Source organism: Bombina bombina, chromosome 4, assembly GCF_027579735.1.
Source record: "Bombina bombina isolate aBomBom1 chromosome 4, aBomBom1.pri, whole genome shotgun sequence".
Taxonomy (NCBI): domain Eukaryota; kingdom Metazoa; phylum Chordata; class Amphibia; order Anura; family Bombinatoridae; genus Bombina; species Bombina bombina.
Window position 1 is genome coordinate 724483075 of NC_069502.1, and position 22500 is coordinate 724505574.

Here is a 22500-nt window from a genome sequence, read left to right on the forward strand (position 1 = left end):
TGTGGAATTTGGTAGCACCTGCTGAACAGACAGAAGTTTAATTAAAAAGAGGACCATATTGCCTTGCTTTACAAATCAGGAGGAGCAGCTATGTAAGTTTACCAGCTGCAGTTGTGCTACAGTAATAGATGTGATAAACTGTTGCTCTGCAAGTAACAGTCAAAATGACCCAGACTTTACGGTCAACTATAAAATAAAAACATAAGCAGATGCATTGGGCAATTGCGATAAAATTAAAGGACTGTGAGAGCAGAGATTTCTCTTCATAAAATAAAAGATTAAAAAGGAAACATCTACAACTAGGCTCAACAAATCAAATATTTGCTTCATACTTTAGTCTTGCACTTTATAATAAAAAAAAAAGTTTTAAACACGTTAACATTTATACATTAAAATTGTTTGGTAATTATTTGATTAAATATAAAGATTTTTTTTTATATATATATAACTAATCTTGTTGAAGAGGTCCCTGCAATTGTTCCCTCAGCAACACTGACTTTCACTGACTCTAAACTTTTTATTTCACGTCAGCCTTTGTGAAACAATAAAAAAAAAAGAGGACATTTGTTTTCTTAGTGGCTGTGATTAGGTCACTAGGCTATACACTTTACATTATTTTTGGACCTAAAACGAAATTCCTTTTTTTTTTTTATAAAAAAAAGACTATCCCCACCTATATATATATCCCACCTATATCCCCACCTATACTGATTGAAAATGTCAATACTTCTATATCCGCTGTTAAAAAGCTATATAAATATGACCAGCAGAAGAAATTACACTACCAGTGTGAGGTAGGAAAGATAAGTAATGGAATGTTAATTTTCAACTGTTCTCCAATCCTTTAGCTTTGGTATACAGCAAGAGATAAAGATAAAGAAGCATGTGTGTGTATAGAAAATGATAAAATAAGTAGATCTGATTTCCATGCAAGCTCAGTCCAATTTAATAGGTTGTGGTGTCGAAGAAATAAATACACAAATAAAAGTAAAGGAGTAATTCCTCATACATTTTATACACTAATATTATACCAAGTAATTGGAAACACATTAAGGGAAAACCAATTTTACAGTACACCGTCCCTTTAATGTTGTTATATTTCATACAAACAGTTTGTAAAGTTTATTGGCTCTGTTATTTCTGCACCTAATTGTCCTCATCAGAAGTAATAAAATAAGAGAAAACTAGATTTTAACATGACAGCACCCATTACTTTAAAGAATAGGTTTAAACAGCTAATATAATAAATACATTTATGCTATGCCCATGATAACTTTAGCTTTGCATATATCATATTTAGTGCTATGCCCTGGTTTTTTTTTTTTTTTTTTTTTTTAAAGTCAGACAAGAAAGAGAACAGAAAGGTATCCTAAATAAACTATAGGTACATTTAATTGCAGACTGTGAAGGAAAGCTAAGTAGTTTTAAAGTTCCTGTCTCCCTAAAGATATCAGTATGAGGATACGGTATATATGCATGAAATCCCTCTGTGTCCAATGCTATTTAAAGGGACACTAAACCCAATTTTTTTCTTTCATGATTCAGATAAAGAATACAATTTTAAACACATTTCCAATTTAGTTCTATTTTCTAATTTGCTTCATTCTTCAGATATTCTTTGCTGAAGAAATAGCAATGCACACGAGTGAGCCAATCACACGAGGCATCTATGTGCAGCATCCAATCAGCAGCTACTATGCCTATCTGGATATGCATTTCAGCAAAGGATATCAAGATAATGAAACAAAATAGATAATAGAAGTAAATGAGAAAGTTGTTTAAAATGGCATGCTCTTTCTAAATCATGAAAGAAAAAAAAAATAGGGTCTCATGTCCCTTTAAATTAGAATGAGGATACAGATGCTCAGTAAAGTTGTATGGGGAAAAAAAATGTAATTCTCATATTAGGGTTTAAGATGGATTATATTAAAGGTTTTCCCGAGACAGAAAATCAGACACATTCTATAGTCTCAAACACATAATTGACTGGATTACGGTGACTGCCATGGCCTTTGCAAGACCCTGCCAAAAATTATTAAACAAACTTGTGCGCTGAGATTACAATTTTCTAAGAAAGGATTCAATGTTCCTTATTTTTTACAAATCCTGCACCTTCAAGGTTTTTACTTATTTGCATAGTTTCTTGATTCCATGTCCTTTTCAAAGGCAACAATGAATTGCAGTGTAAAACTGGTCTTTTAAAATTAAAAAAAAAGGTATATTACTAAATTTACAATATTTTGTATAAGTGGCACACAATGGCAAAGCTGTAAATTTCCCTTTCATTCTATATGTACTGAATACACCACACTATATATATATATATATATATATATATATATATATACACACACACACATTTACAATACTCCATTAATCCTAGGCTAGTAACAAAATCTGGCTTTTGTCTATCTTTAAACATGAAATGTGGACAACTATTTTTTCCACCCCGATTCCATTTGAAATACAAGGAAAAAAAGTGAAATTTCTCACTAGCTAGGATTTGTGGGTAATAAAATAATACCTAAAAGATTATTAGAGGCCAAGGTAATACTACACTAGAATAACCAAAAGCCTTTACAGTTAATATCTTAAAGGGAGAGTAAATACCTTGAGATTTTTATACAAAATGTTTAGTTATACGTAGTAAAACAACTTTGCAGCATACTTTTGTTATGTATTCTGTCCCCTTTTCAAGTCACTTTGCACTGTAAATTGAGGATTTCTTATTATTCTGTCACTTATTTATTTATTTTTTTGGGGTGGGGGGGCGGCACACAATAGTGTGCATGCGCTCATCACTAAAAAGACAGCTGCAAAGGACAGATTAGCAGCACCAGTGACACCACGAGGATGCTGTCCAAACCACCCAATTATAAGAGTAAGCAACTCAAGCCAAATTTCATCTCTATTCTACTGGACTTGATTCTTATAAGGAACTCATGTAAAACCTGATTCACACCTCTGTGGCAAAAAAAGATAAAGAGGACACAGAGTAGGAGAATAAAAAACATTTTCCTATAAGAAAAATTATGTTTTAGGTATTTCATTGTTAGGAGCCAATGCTGATGTATGATATGTGAGCATAACCAATCAGCAACTTCTTATGATGTCGTAACAATCTTGTCAGACTAGAGCAGAATAAAAAAATAAAATTAAAAAAATCTCTAAATATGTTTTATTGAAGTCAGAGATAAAATTATACATTTTAACCATTTAACTGCTTAGCATTTGCTTGCCACGAGTAAGCTTTAGAATCTAGCACAAAATTAGATGCATATATGACTGTAGAATTAAAATGGATGCAAAGCAGAATTCTTGACAAACAAAGGGATTATCAGAGATCTGTATTGAATAGCACTTGATAATCCAGGCACAGAAATACCCACAAACACACAGCCTTATGAATCACTGTCATTTTCTGCTTATAACTCAATCACTGTTCATCTATTTCCGTCAGTTTATGTGCTGCTGCAAGGAAGTTTGGGTTGTAATTTACCAATCTGCTGCCCTTCCAGCAGTGAAGGGGCCAAATTGAACAACCTTTTAGTTTTGAAACATGTCACAAGCTGCGATTTTGCAATACATTTCAGCTGTACATGCTGACACAAAATGCCATACCAAATCTCATGCGACTTCCGAAAGCACTGAGGCAGAAGCATCCCTTCCTAGCATGCTTGCAATGACCTGTGCTATGTTTACACATTCGATTGTTTGTTCTAAACTCACAACTGACAAACAGGTGGACTTGGGGAAAAAATAAATACTGTAGCTAATTTGCCTTCTTCGTGTTGCGTTAGAATATGGTAAATTCAACACGAACAGCTAATGCATATGCAAGTAGAACACAAAACATGCAACACATTTGTCAGTATAATGTAAGCGGTTAGTACACTCGAGATGCTGAATAAGACAATACTTCAAAGCAGTGGCGTATTTAGGTTTTGTGCTGCGGCACTCAAATTCTGCTCCCCCCACACCTCAAGTTTATAGGCCTTTTTTGGTCATAATATTTTTTACTCAGGGAGTAACGCAATTTTTTTTCTCATGGCATTTCCAGAGTAAATGTTCTTTATTTATATATATATATATATATATATATATATATATATATATATATATATATATATATATATATATATATATACACACACACATATATATATATATATACACATATATATATATATATATATATACACATATATATATATATATATATATATATATATACACACACACACACACACACATATATACATACATATATAATATATATATATATATATATATATATATATATATATATATATATATATATACACATATATAAATAAATAAAAAGATTTATTTAAACAATTCTTCCCTTAACACAATACTGAGTGCTGACACAACTAAAGGTAACAGCTAGCTAAATATATTGAGTTTTCAGAGTTACCTCTCAACTGTAATCTCGATGGGCACTCTCTTACTATGCCTTCTAGAATGTAAGCTCTTTGAGCAAAATATAGTTATTATATACCTGTATAATACTTCTAAAATAACTAAGCTTCTTAAAAATATATACACAAAAATGTGCTGCTGCCCCCCTCCAATCTGTTGCCCTAGACCAAAATATGCCCCTGCTTCAGTATTTATTTAGTAATCATAAAAGTGTTATGTCTTATAAACGTTTTTTTTGGATAACATTTAAAGCTGCTAATCAATATGGAGGAGTCAATACACCCTTAAAAGAAGGCATAATTGAGCGATCCAATTTACAGTACATGCTTCCACAAAATTAATTTGCACTTTTTTTCTATCTCACCTCATGCAGTGGTGATACATTAGCCATAAAAGGAATTGAGTTGGGGGAGTTAGAGCTGTACAATTCGGAAACTCAAAAGAAAGGGTTAATGGTGAGGCACTGCAGTATAAATTTGCAGGTATAGTAATTAAAGTACATATTATATTTGTCTCTATTCCAACTTGTTTTATGTCCATTTAAAAGCACTTACAGACAATTCAGTGCTGATCCAGGTGTAATGCACAGAAGTGCACCTTTGGGTGTCTCAAACAAAACAAAGAAGCAGATATTATACAGGTATGTCATATTTTTTATTTTTTTTTAAGTTAACCTTTATTTCTTTCTAGTTTAGATTCGTAAAGATCAGAATGCTCTTTTAAAATAAAGAAAATGCATATACTAAAATGGTTCTTGGAGAAAAACAAAAAAAACAACAAAAATACGCTTGCGTACAAGGAACATATGAAACATATGAGCAGCTTACTGAATTAATCAGTGTTAAATTGAATAATGTTCTAAATAAGCCCGAGCGCCAGCAATAAATGTAGTGTCAAAAATCAATTCTATCTATAAATCTCATTTTCATGGTTAGTTTCTGTTAGTTTCCTGGGTCTCTGCAGCAGTGTGTGATAGACAGGGTTGACTCACACATTGCTGACCTGCAAGGCAAATTCACTATGTCAGCAGCCATAATGTTACCGGTACACAGCTGAAATGCACACCAAGCAGAAGGGTTTTTCAAACAGAGCTGGTGATTTTACTTCCATATTTAAACTCATCAAGCAAGCTCCGTCTGATTCAGACTTGATGTTAATCACATTTTATAGATGCACGCACAAACTTACTTAGTGTGCTTGTGGTATTTTCAATCCAATTCCACACTCTTTTTTTTTCAAGCGTCAATGCATTTTCATTGAAATAATTAGCACTATGGTGTGTTGATTTGATCAGATTGGGCAATGTATTAACTCAAATATAGTCTGCATTATTAATAAATATTCTGATATATACATACCATGTTCAGCCATCTTTTAGATTTATCTTTATTATAGTACCATGAATGGATTTTGTACTTCATGTCACTTCACGTTTAGAAAATAGTAGCATGGTATTTTAAGGACATCTGAATATCAGTTGCTCACAGAAAAGCATTTCCTACTCACAATTTCTTTTAACTTAAAAAAAAAATGTATATATTTTATTTTTATTTTCTGATTTTTTTTGTCCTTTGAACTTTGTCAATATGCTATGAAATGTTTTGTGTGACAAAGCTTGGCATGTTGACTCATGGCTTATGCATTCATTATTTTTTATTTATTATTTTAATATCTTAAGTTTGTTCATATAGCAGTATGCAATAATATTATTTTGTATGGTAAAATGTTAACACTAATTATGGTCTACTTGTTCATAATATATATATTTTTTTATAAACAACTGGGATCTACAAAATATGATATACAAATACTACCTTTATTGGCCTGATTTAATAATATTTAATTCAAAGATAACTATTTAACCCCCCCCCCCAACAAATAATAATAATTTCCATTACAATCTACGTGTCTGTCTGTAGGAGAAAACTATGGCTGAACTCTTTAGAAAATTAGGTTGTATTAAAGGGCCACTAAACCCAAAATCTTTCTTTCATGATTCAGATAGAGAATACACATTTAAACAACATTACAATTTACTTCTATTATTTATTTTGCTTAATTTTTTAGATATCCTTAGTTGAAGAAAAAGCAATGCACATGGTGAGCGAATCACACAAGGTTTCTATGTGCAGCAACTAATCAGCAGCTACTGAGCATATCTAGATATGCTTTTCAGCAAAGAATATCAAGAGAATAAAACAAATTAGATAATAGAAGTAATTTAGAAATATGTTTTGAATTGCATTCTCTTTCTAAATCATGAAAGAAAAAATGTGGGTTTCATGTCCCTTTAAGTTTACAAATAAAATAATCACATATTGCTGTGACACTTTAGGAAGTTCAGAATGAAAAGGTGTTTTGAAGAAATCCTTGATAAGATACCTGGACTAATATGTACAGTGAGACCTTTTTGACGCATAAGAACCCACAGATGCAGGCTTTCCTTGTGCTGCTTTGCTTGTTCGTTCAAGGTCAAATATATTTATTGGTGAACAAGTTTTTTTTTTTTTTTTATTTCCCCCAGTCATAGTGAAAACAGAGAAGACATTCATTCTAGAACGGAGGTCAGACAACTGAATAGCCGTTGTCCCGTGGCATCAGCTATGAAAATATCACATAACCATCCACCTTCTGCAGAGCAGGCAACTGAGTGCATTAGAAAGTGATTTTTATCTCTTAACTGGCCTGATGAACATGAACGCAAACACCTATCGGCAAATTGGCTGTCAGCTTCACAGAGTGACTGAGTGGAGTTATTCCTCAATGTCTCCTAGCAAAATCCTATTTAAAGCATAATGAAGTTTTAATAAAGAGCAGTGAAATTATTTTAACCAGTGAAAACGTAAGCATGGCAGCTGCTCGTACAGATACCCTTAGAGGTGTCTATTAATCACCATCATTTATTAAGAGTAAATGTACACACAGACGGTGCAGTGCATAGGTTTTGTCCCGTCATGTTTAGGCATTTCTAAGTTTATCAACGTATCGGAGGGATAGAAGACGGCCATTACTTTTTAGCATTTAGCTGTAAGTGGTAGAGCCTGACAATATAACACTGGATTTCAGATTGCTGCAAAGACAATTCAAGGTCAAACTTAGGCCATCCTGGAATTCGAGAGTTGTATCACGCTGTGTTGCAGATGCACCTCGGCCTACCGCACGCTGTGTTAGGGTAATGATTATCTTCTACTTTGTCATGTGCAGTTGTTTTTTTTTTAGTTTTTTCAAAAAACCACAACACAAAATTATAAGCTAAATTGGCTGCTTTCCATACTCTTGTCTATAAGTGCACTTACACAGGAATAACCTGTTTGGAACTAGAAACGGTGTGAAAAGTTTGCACGCATCCGTTAAGACTTACTCCAGTGCAATTCAGATCATAGGCAAAACTTCCCCGTCTTCATAGAACTACTAGTAGCTTGTAAGATTTCATATTTCCATGCATAACATAAATTAATACATTTTAAACAAATAAACACTGTGCCTTTAATTATATGAGCTGTTATAGCCAGGCTACATCGCTAACCTACATTCAAAGAATAAAGCGGATCCATCTGGGAGTGTTTTTGTAACAATATATAGTTTTGCTTATCTTTTAATAACATTGTGCTTGATTTTCAGACTCCTAACCAAGCCCCACAGTGTCAGATGTATACACACATTTACAGACTCCTGCTGTATCCTGTTTATATGTTATCTGTCTTTTCATATGCAGGAAAGGAGGGGAGTGTCTGCTCTTCTGGTTTCCCTAGCCCCTTTCAATGGGTGTCCCAGCCAAACCTCTTCAACAGTGCTAAAGTGGGAGCTACTAAGTAAGTTTTTAAAATGTTTTATACTGGGGTTTTATATCAACATCTGTGCATATTCTTCTTTATAGTAGGGTCGAATACATGCAGCGATATGGAAATTTATGTATACTGTCCCTTTTATGCTCGAGTATAAATTCATGCTTAACCTCCCACATATATATATTTTGCTGGCAGGCACTCAATATGCCCAAACGTTTTAGCTGTTGCTTTAGTAAGCGTCTCTTCTAGACAGAAAATCATATGCTTTAGCTTAGAGTAAACAGCAAGCAGAAAAGCATTCAACTGCTAATCACTCTTCAACATGAGATGAGGAAGGGACAGGCGGATCAAGATAAGCAAAAGCAGAGTGCAGATCACGAGGTGAGCAATGAAAAAGAAGTTCACACTTAAAAGAAGCGATGGTAAAAATTCCCACTATCAATTTAAAAATGCAAACAAAAACCTGCTGCTACTTACAGTTAAAAAAATATTCAAAACACACTTTTGGGCAGCTAACCACTTCAATTTTAAATTTTAATTAAAATCTGAATATTTAATGGTTTTTCATCCTATGATTTGCCTTATCCCCTCAAAAAAAAAATTAAAAAAAAATTATATATATGGCTCAAAATTTCCACTCTTTAATAGCCATTGGCGAGTGGAAATTTAATGGTGGCGAGTAAAAGTTTAATCAAAATGTACACTCCTATTGCAGCATTGACATATGTCTAAAAAAAATTATATCCTAGAAAGGGCATGGATATGTCATTCCTCTAGGGCTGTAGGAGCACCATTATTGCTTAGACTGTTACTTCTGAGAGGGTAAACAAGAACAGAGAGAGAGATTAAAGAAGGTAGCATTCACTTCAACTTCCTATTTCTATCCAGCTGTTGTCTTACTAAGAACCACCAAGTTGCTGTTGCTGCTATGCACTTATTTATGTAAATCTATTGTATGTAGCAATATTTAATTTATTAAGATATGAAATAAAAATATTAAAAATGACTAAACGTATGCAAAGAGGGGTGGAGTAATGGGTGTAATGTGGGTAAGATCAGAAGTGGCGAGTAAACTTTTGGCCTGGCTAGTAGCTTACGACCTGAAATTTTGAGATATATATATATACACACACACATATATATATATATATATATATATATATATATATACACATATATATATATATATATATATATATATATATATATATATATATATATATATATATATATATATATATATATATATATATATATATATATATATATATATATATATATATATATATACACCCTTGACAATTTCCATGATTTTCGTTTATAAATAATTGGGTGTTTCGATCAGCAATTTTATTTTGATCTATCCAATAATGGAAGAATACAGTAATATTTCAGTAGTGAAATTAGGTTTATTGGATTAAGAGAAAATTTGCAATATGCATCAAAACGAAAATTGACAGGCGCATAAATTTGGGCACCCTTGTCATTTTGTTGATTTGAATAACTGTAACTACCTATTACTCATTAATTGGAACACACAATTGGTTTGGTGAGCCATTTAAGCCTTGAACTTCATAGACATCCAATCATGAGAAAAGGTTGCAAGTTGTTTTTCTCTTTGACTCTCCTCTGAAGAGTGGCAACATGGGGCCTCAAAACATTCTCGAATTACCTGAAAACAAAGATTGTTCAACATTATGGTTTAGGGGAAGGCTACAAAAAGCTATTGCAGAGATTTAAGCTGTCAGTGTCCACTGTGAGGAGCATAGTGAGGAAATGGAAGACCACAGGCACAATTCTTGTTAAGGCCAGAAGTGCCAGACCAAGTAAAATATTGGAGAGGCAAAGGATGGAGAGAACGGTCAAAAACAGCCCACAGACCACCTCCAAAGAACTACAACATCATCTTGCTGCAGATGGTGTCACTGTGCATCGTTCAACAATTCAGCACACTTTGCACAAGGAGAAGCTGTATGGGAGAGTGATGCAGAAGAGACCTTTTCTGCACACACGCCACAAACAGAGTCGCTTGAGGTATGCATCGCACATTTAGACAAGCCAGCTTAATTTTGGAAGAAGGTGTTGTGGACTGATTAAACAAAGATTCAGTTATTTGGTCATAACAAGGGGCGTTATGCATGGCAGCAAAAGAACAGAGTTCCAAGACAAACACTTGCTACCCACAGTAAAATTTGGTGGATGTTCTATTATGCTGTGGGGCTGTGTGGCCAGTGCCGGTACTGGGAATCTTGTTAAAGTTGAGGGTCGCATGGATTCCAATCAATATCAGCAGATACTTGAGAATAATGTTGAGGAATCAGTCACAAAGTTGAAGTTACGCCGGGGCTGGATATTTCAACAAGACAACAACCAAACACACTGCTCAAAATCTACTCTGGCATTTATGCAGAGGAACAAGTACAATGTTCTGGAATGGCCATCCCAGTGCCCAGACCTGAATATCATTGAAAATCTGTGGGGTGATTTGAAGCGGCTGTCCATACTCGGCAACCATCAAACCTAACTGATCTGGAGATGTTTTGCAAGGAGGAAAGGTCCAAAATACCTTCATCCAGAAACTCATTACAGGCTATAGGAAGCGTCTAGAGGCTGTTAGTTCTGCTAAAGGAGGCTCTACTTAATATTGATGCACTATTTCTGTTGGGGTGCCCAAATTTATGCACCTGTCTAATTTCGTTTTGATTGTTCATTTTCTGTTAATCCAATAAACCTCATTTCACTACTGAAATATTACTGTGTCCTTCAGTTATTTGATAGATCAAAATGAAATTGCTGATCCAAACACCCAATTATTTATAAATGAAAATCATGGAAATGGTCAGGGGTGCCTAATCTTTTGCATACGACTGTGTGTGCGCATAATATATATATATATATATATATATATATATATATATATATATATATATATATATATATATATATATATATATAAATTTAATTATATTTATATAGCTATATCAAAAGCTTAACGTGAAGCAAAAGGACTATCTTTCCAGTATAAGTGATATTTATTTAAAGACCAGAATTTTATGAAAATTATGATTTAAATATAGTAGTTGCTTTACCTTGGCCATAGATTGTTAATGGAATTTTTTTATTTATTTTTTTGCAGACTGTGAAAATATTGCGTTATTATCCAAAATATTTTCATAGTCTAAAGCCTTCAAACAACACTTTTTCAGCCTTGCAAAGAAGCAGCTCAATCTTGCAGTGTTGATACATTAATCTGTAGGTGTGTGAGCTCTAATTTTACATTTCTACTATCGGTGAAATACCACAGTGTCATGTCTATATTGCTGGGCTAGAAAAAGAAATTGCCTTTCTTTCTCATACTCTGAAAAAAAGAAAAGCTGAAAAGAAAAAACAATTTAGCAGATGTCACTGTCTTAGGCTTATGGACAAAGTATAGCATTAGAACTTGTGAGATTGAATATATGTCTCAATGAAAATGTGTGTCATTTGAAACGTCTATCCACTTTCACAATAAAGTATGGAGCACAGAGGATTTCATTTGATTTGTTTCGACTTGGCACACCTCTTCAAAGAGAAAAAAAAAAACTAACCATTTCAAGAACTCTGCTATAAAAGATGTGAATATATATATATATATATATATATATATATATATATATATATATATATATATATATATATATATATAACACATAAAGGGGCATAACAGTAATAACACAATTTAATAATAACGAATTAAAGCATGAGTACATACATACAGCTCGGGAGCCTAAATGGTTAACTCCTTAATTTGCAATGACCATGATAACCAATGATATAACAATCTATAGCATTTTATTACTACACTTTAATATACCTTTAAGAAGTATATACAAAAAACTACAAGATAACACGAAGAATCCGTTGCTTCCGTTTGTATAATGGATCTATTTCTATGCCGGGGAGGTGGGGGGGTCTGCTCTCGGGCCCCATTCAGTGGGCTTTCCAGACTAAACTCATCAACAGTGCTAAATTGGAAGCTTCTAAGTAATTTTTTTTTAAAAAGGTTTTATACTGGATTTTTATATCAGTATCTGTGCATATAACTCTTTATAGTAGTATCTATTACATGCAGTTAATAAAATTGTTGTATACTGTCCCTTTAAGATCCTGCTGAATAAACCAGCTTCTGCACTACAAGTGATCAGCAAAGTCCCATCCACAGAAACATCACTACATAAAGGTTTTTCAAGTCTGTGTATATTAAAACTGAAGAAACATTTGGACACTTGAGATAAGTAGCAAAATAATTAGGAATGTCAAAGTCGTAAGGTCATCCAAGTCTAAACTGAAGTGCACTGCGCAGCTAGAATATAAAAGGATATTAAATCTTCAGGTAGCAGCAGCCTGAAATATTTCACATCTAACAGCAGTGCAGGTCTTTGTAGGCAGCAAAGGCACTCTGCATTTACATTTTAATATGCAATGTTAACCCTTATTAGGTGATTAATATTCAAATTAGGCTTAATTACTTTAATGAGGGTTTTGTGCTGGTATAAAAAAAACTGAGCCCTGGGTACATTTCCCAAGCAGCAGAACAGTGTTTATTCATTTTCTGTAGTAACTATTCAGACAAAAATACTTTTTTTTTTTTTGATTCACAGAATCATGTCATCTTCCACTGGAATAATAATCAACCACACCATTTATTTTTAAAAAAAATAAAAACATACAAGGGTATTTGGTCAAGCAAAAAAAAAAAAAAATCTCCAAAGAATTCCAGTTTTAATGACAGTGCCAAGTGTACGGTTTTGGAAGACAGAACTGCTTACATAAACATTACACAAAATTGGTTGATAGGCCTAGGGCCCATGAGACATTTTACACCACACTGTAGGAAAAATATCACCTGAAGCTCCTCTAAGCTGATATATATCCACTGAACCTGAACATGCTGCTACAAAAATACTGCATTACTTTAACAGCTTGCTCTAGGGCCCTTGGAAATTCTGTACTATCCTTCACAAGGCTGTTTTAAGGGTCTTTAGTTTGCAAAAGGCTGTTGGAATGTACATTTTCACACAGACAGAAACTGAATGGCCAATCAATAAGATCTGACTTCAAAGTTGTTCTATGGTGTAGGCAATGCACAGCGAATGACCTTTGTATCGGATAGACACAGAGCACAGCTATTTACAGAGAGACGTTTAATAAACAGACTCATCTCAACCAGAGGGGGTGCCAGAAGAACACGTTCTTCACCTAACCATGACATCTATAGAAGTGACAAGGACACAATGCCAACTCTATTTTGCCTTCAAAGAAGTGGTAAATAAAGAAGATCTATAGATGGGCAAATAATTCACTAAAGAAAGAAACTGAAAGCTGAAAAATCTGTCCCCCTGTTGCCAAGTGCACATAAACACAATGGGGTTCTCTGGGATAAAATATACACTATCTCCAGGATTATCCATGGGACTGTGTGTATGTGGAGAATATGATGGCATGTATGCAATTTATTTATTTTTTTTAAATAAAAAGAGAGTTTGGTATTATTGACATTTTTTGTTATTTTTGCTGTAAGCTACATGATTTGCTTGACTTGTTTCATTTGTAGCACAGTACTTGTGCACCCCGGGCAGGAGCAGATTTACGCAGCATCTTTCTAAGTTGCACAAGAATAAAATCACATGTTCTACCATGCTGTCAGAATAGCAGAGTAATCTTGAGTAACTGCACTACTATTTTAAAGGCTTCTGATATCTGCTAAACACCTGCTGTGCAAACATATTTTAACACTCTTCTGGCCAATAATTTAAATATCAAGTAACACTCATAGTACATCTGTAGCATGTCAAAAGAGAGACTCCCCTCCCTTCTTCCACACTGTGCAATAAAATACAAATTATATAACTTTAAAACAAACCAATAAAATGCTTACAAAATATAGCAAAGATAAAAATAAAAGTACAATAGGTGCCATCTGCAAGTCTGCTATGTAGTTTAATAAAGTACTAAAAAAGGTACAAATCTAGCTATATATATCTATATATTTTATTATTTATATATACATTTTTTTAAATAAAATGAACAAAAATGATTATTTTTCCCTGCTTGTAAGTGACAATCTGCTCTGCCTGTGTCTTTGGTTTGGTTTTTGTGGTTTAAAATGCAAATGCTAGTCTATATTTATTGTAAACAACAAATTTTCCCTTTCTGATTTACCGTGCTGTGCTAGCTTTCTGAAGGAACTATGTGTGCAAGTATTAATATATAAAAACTACATACAAGCTGTATAATATTTAAATATTGCCTAAATGACATAAGATGTTGTTTAAACTTGGTTCTAAATGCAAATATTCCAAAATCCAATATAATATTGCCCATCAACTACCTCACTAAATACATTTTGTATTAAAAAATAGCATTTTTTAAAGTCAGTCATCTGCAGGCACCATTTTGTGAGTGAGCACCATTTTGTGTATCTTATATTGATCTGATATGGTCTATTGACCTAATTTTACAAGCTTGTAACAAAAGTATGACTTGAATATATTATTGTACAGTAATGGATCTATGATTGCAATTACAGGAACTGTAGACAATCATGTTTTATTAAATGTGTGTCCCAGCATTTCAATTAAGGCTTTTCTCACAGAAAACAGTAAAAGATTATAATCGTTGATCAAATATCATTAATTAAAGGGTCAGTGACTAAGGCAAAGAACTGAAGACATTAATTAAAAAGATGGGCAAATAAAGTTAACTTTACCGGGAACTGATCAGACTTATGTCCAACGCCTGGAATTCTAAGCATTATGCAATATTGATTCTGCAGCGTAATCTAATTACATGTAGCCTTGTATGTAAGCCTAAAACAATTTACTTACTGCTGGAACTAGCAACTTTTTGACTTCTTCAACTGCTCTTTTTAACTTCATTTCTGCTCGGTTTTGAGCATCTTCCACAGTTATCAATACATGTAAGTCTTCATTCAGGTGCTCCCAGTTTGGTTTGCCTCGATTTTGTTCCTCCTTAAAACAAAAATTAAAGGGAAAATAACAAGCATTAGTTTATTACGTTAATTTTTTTTTTTTTTGCATAACAGACTGTACAAAACACAATGTAGTCAGCACAAAAAGTAAATGCTTAAAAAAGGAAAACTGTACTCCATTTTTTTCTATCATGCATATAAACGAGCAGTTCAATATGTGTGTATGAAAACGAGAAAACGCATTCTTGTGCTTGATACTTGGGTATCCATCGCTAACTGGCTAATAGGAACAGTTCCCGTAGCAATACTGGTAAACAGGAACATTTCCCTAAACATGACAAGAAAATGTGGATTAAAAAAGGAAAAACAAGCAGTTTTTCCCAAACCTATACACACACAAAAAAATTAAATAATAAAGTTGTGGAATACAATGTCGCTTTAACTGCTATAGGAATTTATGTACTATAGATCTACAATGTGTTGCAGGGCCACCTCTGCCAAAGATAGGCAACCACATCATAAAACACTGCAATATAAACAATTAAAGTTATTCATAAAGTTCAATAATCTATTTGAAAGAATTGTAGATGGAATGTTGATGACAAAGTCAGCACAGTTCCTTAATAGAATATCAAACCTTACACCGCAAATCTAGCACAGCTATCTAAGGCTTGCACCTTGTCTAAAGAGTCATCATATTCACAGCTCATTGTTCAGTAAATATTTGTATGACACATACACACTTCTCTCTGCCAATTCCAACCATACTCTATCAAAGCAAAAATCTGAATGAATAGAACATCTGTGCAGTTCAATACAGCTCATCATTGAAGTTATCTATATTCAGATACAGAATTCAGATTTTTGAACTCTAACATCTGGAGTTTCAAAAGAATTGAGCAGAGTTCCCCTATTACAAATTATATCTCAATTTACAAGTGGAGTTATTGAATCTAGATCCATAGCTGTACATGTAAACTCATTTTTCCATACAAACATGTTTTAATAACCATGTTTTTTCAGCAAACCCCCCAAATAACCCCCACACCCACACCCAATCAGCCTGAAGAGTGAAATAAAAGTACAAAAACTAAAAGCACAGCTATGACTTTAGGGAGGGGTACAAACTTACTAAAAGTATGAATCGTTGAATTACTTTCCCACTAGGAATTGGTGAGCCTGTAGAAACATACCAATTTTATTCTATGGATGTGTGTGTGTATATAGAAGTATAATGCTACTAGTATGTGTGTATATAGTAGAGAGAGAAATGTTTAATTTACCTCTGTTATCAAATGTACTTTGTTCTATCCTTTCTTGAAAAGCATACCTAAGTATGCTCAGAAGCAGTATTACCCCTAGGAAGGTACCTGGGGATTGATGGCTACACACAATCTCTTTTTCTTTTGCACAACAAACACTCATTTGGCCACACACTCAACATTCTTGTATGCTTTTTAACCTTTTCCTTACCACACAGTACTTTGTCCCGTACATACATACTCATAATCAGCATGCACTCACTGGATTTATAAAAAAAAAGTGCTTTTATTGACAAACTAGACTGATGAAGGGTGAGATCCCCAAAACGTCACGTGTTGTGTGCCAATAAAAGCACTTTTTTATAAATCCAGTGAGTGCATGCTGATTATGGACTTATTACTTTGTTTGCCTGCACCCTGGTAGTTGACTATTAGGTGAGTGCACGCTCTGCTGGGACTTGTATATAAAAATTTAGTGAAGTTTAAAAAAGTGAAGTTTTTTATTATTATTATTGCTGAGAGTTAAGGACATTGAAACCCTTTTATTAATGTGATTTTTTTTTTTTTTTTTTTAAATAATGATTTTGTTTTATTTATAATATTTCCAGCTTTGCAGGGGTATTCGTGCAAAAAGCTATGTCACAAATAAAATGGGTTAGGGAAGAAAAAATAAATAAATGAATATAAAAATAAACCAGCAGCAGCAACACTGAATTACAATGCACATAGAAGCACGATTTAATCTACTACAAAATGATCTGCCAAAAGACATTTGTTGCATAAGGTTGCTTACTCAGCTTGTCGCAGTAAAACCCCCCGTATCATTAGCTGCATCTTACCCACACAATATTTTCTATTTAAACAATCAAAATTATTTATTGGAATATTTCTCCAATATTGGACACAGCTCATTTTTTTTCCTCAAAGACAACCACAACAATTAAAGACCAGACATTAAGTCATAAACCGTTCAGCTTAACAAGGACACATTACTAGATGCCATTCCTATCGCAAATGTGTCTTTTTTTAACTTTGCTGTACCGGTATAAATTAGTTAAACCTTGTGCAATACTAGTAGGGTTACCTGGTGTCCAATATTCAGACAATCCAGTTAAATCAGTGTAAAAATATTGCACACTAAAATGTCCACTTTTTTTTGTAAAACTCTTATGAGTGGCTGCTATTTTTTCTCATTGGGTAACCCTACCTACCACTAGGGCTACGTCACCTACAGGGTGCCCAATATTTTTGATGAGGGCAACTGGCAATCCTAGTTACTGGCATAAGACAAAATAAAAATCAGTGTCCTTCCCATCTTAAAGGATGGTTATTTTTTTTGCATTAGAGGTAAAGTTAAAGGGGTATTGTACTAAAAAATGGTCCATGATGCATATAAAAGAGCATTATTTACGCAATTCAACATATTTTTTGGTGGAAAAAGAAAGTTAAATGAAAGCTGTTTGCAGCCCTTGCAGTCTCGGTTGTCAAATGACAACCAAGACTTGCTGTTTGTGGGCTATGGGAATCTGCATCTAATTGTGCTTCCTTTACCATATGAAGCCAGATTGCCAAAAATATAGATTATATACAATTAGAAGGATACAAGTTTTTAAAGAATGTGATAATCTTTTTATACATTTTTCTTTTTTTACTCTTTTGTGCATCTGGCACATGCAAAGGACTAGCATTTTGATTGGCTGCTTAAATTCCCTTTATAACGTGATGTGGCTACTAAAGGACATGTTATCTTCCATTTTAACATAGAGATGCTGATCTGATAGCATTTTAACATAGAGATGCTGATCTGATAGCAAAAAGCTGACTACAATCTAAGTGCTTCAACATTTAGATACTGTGTCCCTTTAAGAATATATCCAATTACCATTATTTAAAATTATGGTAAATCCCAGCGTTTTTGAAACACTAGGACTTACTAGTGCTGTAAATAAAGGGGACTTTCAGTTATGGAGTATAAAAAAAACTTCATGCTAAAAGTACCTTTATTTGCTTGCAAGTTTCTGCCGAGTTGAGTGGCTCGGCTGCCCACAGCAAAATGCTATTTTCTCAATGATGCGTGCTCCTCTTAGCCAATAGCGTGCTAACCATACTGCATAATGCCGAATGGCTAGCACAGATATTGGCTAAGAGGTAACATCACACAGCTCGGCAGAAACTCCCTTTCAGCATCATTTTTTTTTTTTTTACTTCACAACTGAAAGTCCGCTTTATTTAAAGCACTGGTAAATCCTAATGTTTCAAATACGCTAGCATTTACTATTGCTTTAATTCACAAGAAGTTACAATACAAAAATGTGACAATGTTATGAAACCGCAAATAAGATGGTATTTGTCACTTAAAGTAGCACTGCATATATATCTGGTTTTAAAAAAGGCAACCATTTAGAGAATGCATGGCTTGCTAAATGAAAATACATATTTAAATTTGGGCAGAACAACACATTTGCACGACATAAGGAAAATAAAGCTTTATTTTAAAAGCTTTATTTTTAAAACAAAACTCGCACAGCTGTTTACAAAAAATGCAAAAGCATGAAAAGGGGCTCTTTTTAAATTCATCAACAAAAATATTGTTTGATGTTCATTGGTGGGTCTGCACACAGAAAAAAAAATAGTGTCTTTTGATGTCTTCTCAAGTTTCAAAGCGCAGAATTATTTCAAACATTAATAGCTGCAGATAATCAGTAGATGCTTCACTGAGAATTTTCACATTCAAAGTTTCAAACAAAGAGCTTTGTGCATGCTTAAGAAGCTCTCAACAGAGGACAATTCCAGGTAAATTCCCAGAATGATTCAATGACAGAGGCAAATAAGATTATCACTTGCAGGTAATTCCTTCCACATAGGGGAATATTGCTGAATTATTAACCTAATTAATGTGCGTTAAGAAGGGAGCAGAGCGCTCTAATTGACTGCCAATGCAATGTGTCCAACACAAGGGACTATAAATCACAAAGCAAGGAAAGTAAAATTGAAAAGTTGTTTATCCAGAGCTGCTGTAGTTGAAGTAGGGAGGAGCATTGTATTATGTTACCAATTTGCTTTATCCATACGTCAGGAGGATTCCACAATGATCGCCTAGATACACATGCATGTGTATATTGTTAGAATTTTATATATATATATATATATATATATATATATATATATATATATATATATATATATATATATATATATATATATATACACACACACATATATATATATATATATATACATATATATATATATATATATATATATATATATATATATATATATATATATATATATATATATATATATATATATATATATATATATACACATATACACACACAAGTTAACTGCCACCAGAAATAGGTTAAATCACGGTAAAAACACACCTACTGGAATAAATTGTTAGCTAATGTGTAGTGCTTAGAGGTACAGATTAATCGTATGAAATAAAACAGAGAAGAAAATCCCTATATGAAATGGCAAAACTGCCTCTCCTTATAGGGATCAAGTATACCCTTATCTGGCACACAACCTGCAGTCTACTTCTGGGTTCAGATTTGAGTGATCTTATTAATACCCACATTGGTTTATATTGGTTTATCATTATAAGGAGCTCCCTGGACAACTGGGTACCCTCACTTCTATCAGCCTTGAAGGCGTTTTTATTAATGGTTGGCTTAAGGATTTGTTTCCATTAAAGTATCTTTTTGTTGCATTTTATTATCCTAGTTCTACTGAATTAATCAAATTGTTTCTTTTAGGTTGTGTGCCAGATAAGGGTATACTTGATCCATGTGACAAAAAGGAAAACCCCAAAGGGTATTCTGAGTTGGGGGTGCACCAAAAAATGCAATGTAAATATCACACTATTGAAATGTGGAAAAAAAATTAAATAAAACAGCAAAAAATGCATAATGCTTGGTAATAAGTAAAACAAAAAAAGGTAACTGACAAAAGTAACCTTGCGAGTTGAATGTTCTCTACAGATAAAGTTTGTTATATCCGTGATAGCCCAAAGTTTGATCGTACGATTCCTATTTTTCAAAAGATGAAATGTGATAGGTATGTAATAAAAAGGCTCATCCCGGATGAAACATCTATAGAGTATCGTGGCAGTTTCTTCCAGTCCGCAGCTGTTGAATCCTATCCCAGTGTACTAAGCACTGAAAGTGTTAGCCCGCTCATGAGCACTGGTCACAGTATGGTGCAACAATATCTGGTGAGCTCCATCACATCTTGCACGTTCATATACCGATTTGGCTGAAATACACAATGAGGCGCCCTCTTTCTTTGTTCACTATACTTGATCCATATAAGGAGAGGCAGTTTTGCCATCTCATATAGGGATTTTCTTCTCTGTTTTACATGCATATATATAATAGGACACAAACGTTAGATTTAGACAAATTTGATCCTTACCATTATGTATGCTATAAAATAGGTTACACTGGTATTTTACATAATGATGAGATTAATATAACTATAAAATCTAAGAGGTACCTAACTTTTGACTGCATTTATAAATATTACACACCACAAACATACTAAATAGATGGACCTTTTCAGAATAAGCTTTACATTTGTGTGGTTCAAAATTACCAATGCGCTTTATTAATCCCAAGTAAATAGACAATATTAACCACATCAGCAACATGTTCAATAGCTTTTACAGATGTGATCAATTTAAATCCATTCACTGCAAAATCAAAAGCAAGCAGTTAAGCTATAAAACCACACACATTTTGATTTTTCTTTCTTTTTTCGTAATTAGTAGAAAACATTATAAGTCATTGCCCTGTGCAGAAAACAGGTTTCAAATGATACACTAATTATCTGTTTGAACAACAGCAGCAATTCTGTAACACTCGGCGTCGGTACACACTGATTGTCCTAACCCCTGCTGGTACACTGGCTTAATTGTGCATTTATAGCCAGGAAAATTAGCAAAGACTTTTGCTCCTACTGTGTTTCTAATGGCAAGAGTTCACAGAGGAAGTTGTGTAGCAAATAATGAACACAAAAGAAGGATACAGGTAGGAAGAAGATAGATTAGATAGAGAGTGATAAAACAGACACAAAGAAATCTAGTCCAACACTTTGGTATTTTTTTCTGCAGCAACATAGTTAATTTAAAAAATGCATGAACAATCCTGTTACACTGCACAGCATCATATAAAAGGAATGTGAAACTCACAAGTATTTGTATTATTCTGCCAGTGCATGTGAATAGAAGACATTCAAATAGATTTTCAGATAATAAATAAGGATGAAATGTTTAGCTCAAACATTTACTAACAGTTACTTGGACGAGTAACCTCAAGTATTAGAAATGTGATCATGGATGGGCAATTAACAGTTTTAAATACCTAAAAAATTCTTAAAGAACGCTATTTTTTTAACCCTTATATATGTATATATTATGTGCTTTAGAGAGAGGGCGGAGGGAGGGAGTACAGGGTGTTTTGTGGGTTCATATCTTCCATATTCCATTTGTGGAAGTAAAAATGAAAGAACACATTGGGGAACTGTATGAAATGCCTTGCAGAACCAAATATGGTCTTTGGCCTAAAAACTTTCCACCTCTATTCTAAAAAGACAAATATAAAGTGGTATACATTTACATAAGGCTGAATAAAGTCTTTATGCATTTAAAAAAAATGCTGCAGGACTGGCCTAGTGACATAGGTTGGAAAGTAGCGCTGGTGAAGGTGCCGTTCCTTACAAGGTTAACTTTGCGCAGGCGACCTGGGGCGTAATAATGATAAATTTTGCCTGTCGGAAAAAGCATTTACTCCCTATTTACTACCTATTTATCACAGTACATCTCTATAAATATTTACGCCGCCATGTTTTGATTATTAAAAAAGCGTTTTTTAGTTAACTATTTACCGTAGCTTATATTTATATTATATAATGTTTCTGTGCTGTTTTTGCCATATGTTGATAATTTAAGATCACAAATTATATATATATATATATATATATATATATATATATATATATATATATATATAAAACTGTTGGTACCGATATGCGC

The 22500-nt window shown here is 33.4% G+C and overlaps 1 protein-coding gene across 6 annotated transcripts in view; it reads right to left on the reverse strand.

The window, feature by feature from the left end:
- QKI (QKI, KH domain containing RNA binding) overlaps positions 1–22500 on the reverse strand; it is a 226529-nt gene that overhangs the window by 66342 nt on the left and 137687 nt on the right. For all 6 annotated transcript variants that reach the window (XR_008402061.1, XR_008402060.1, XM_053710925.1 and 3 more), the window contains exon 5: positions 15098–15241. Coding sequence is in view for 4 of the 6 variants with exons in the window: in XM_053710925.1 (XP_053566900.1) it covers positions 15098–15241 (144 nt within the window). In the remaining 2 variants the exon portion in view is untranslated. The remainder of the gene's footprint in view (positions 1–15097; positions 15242–22500) is intronic.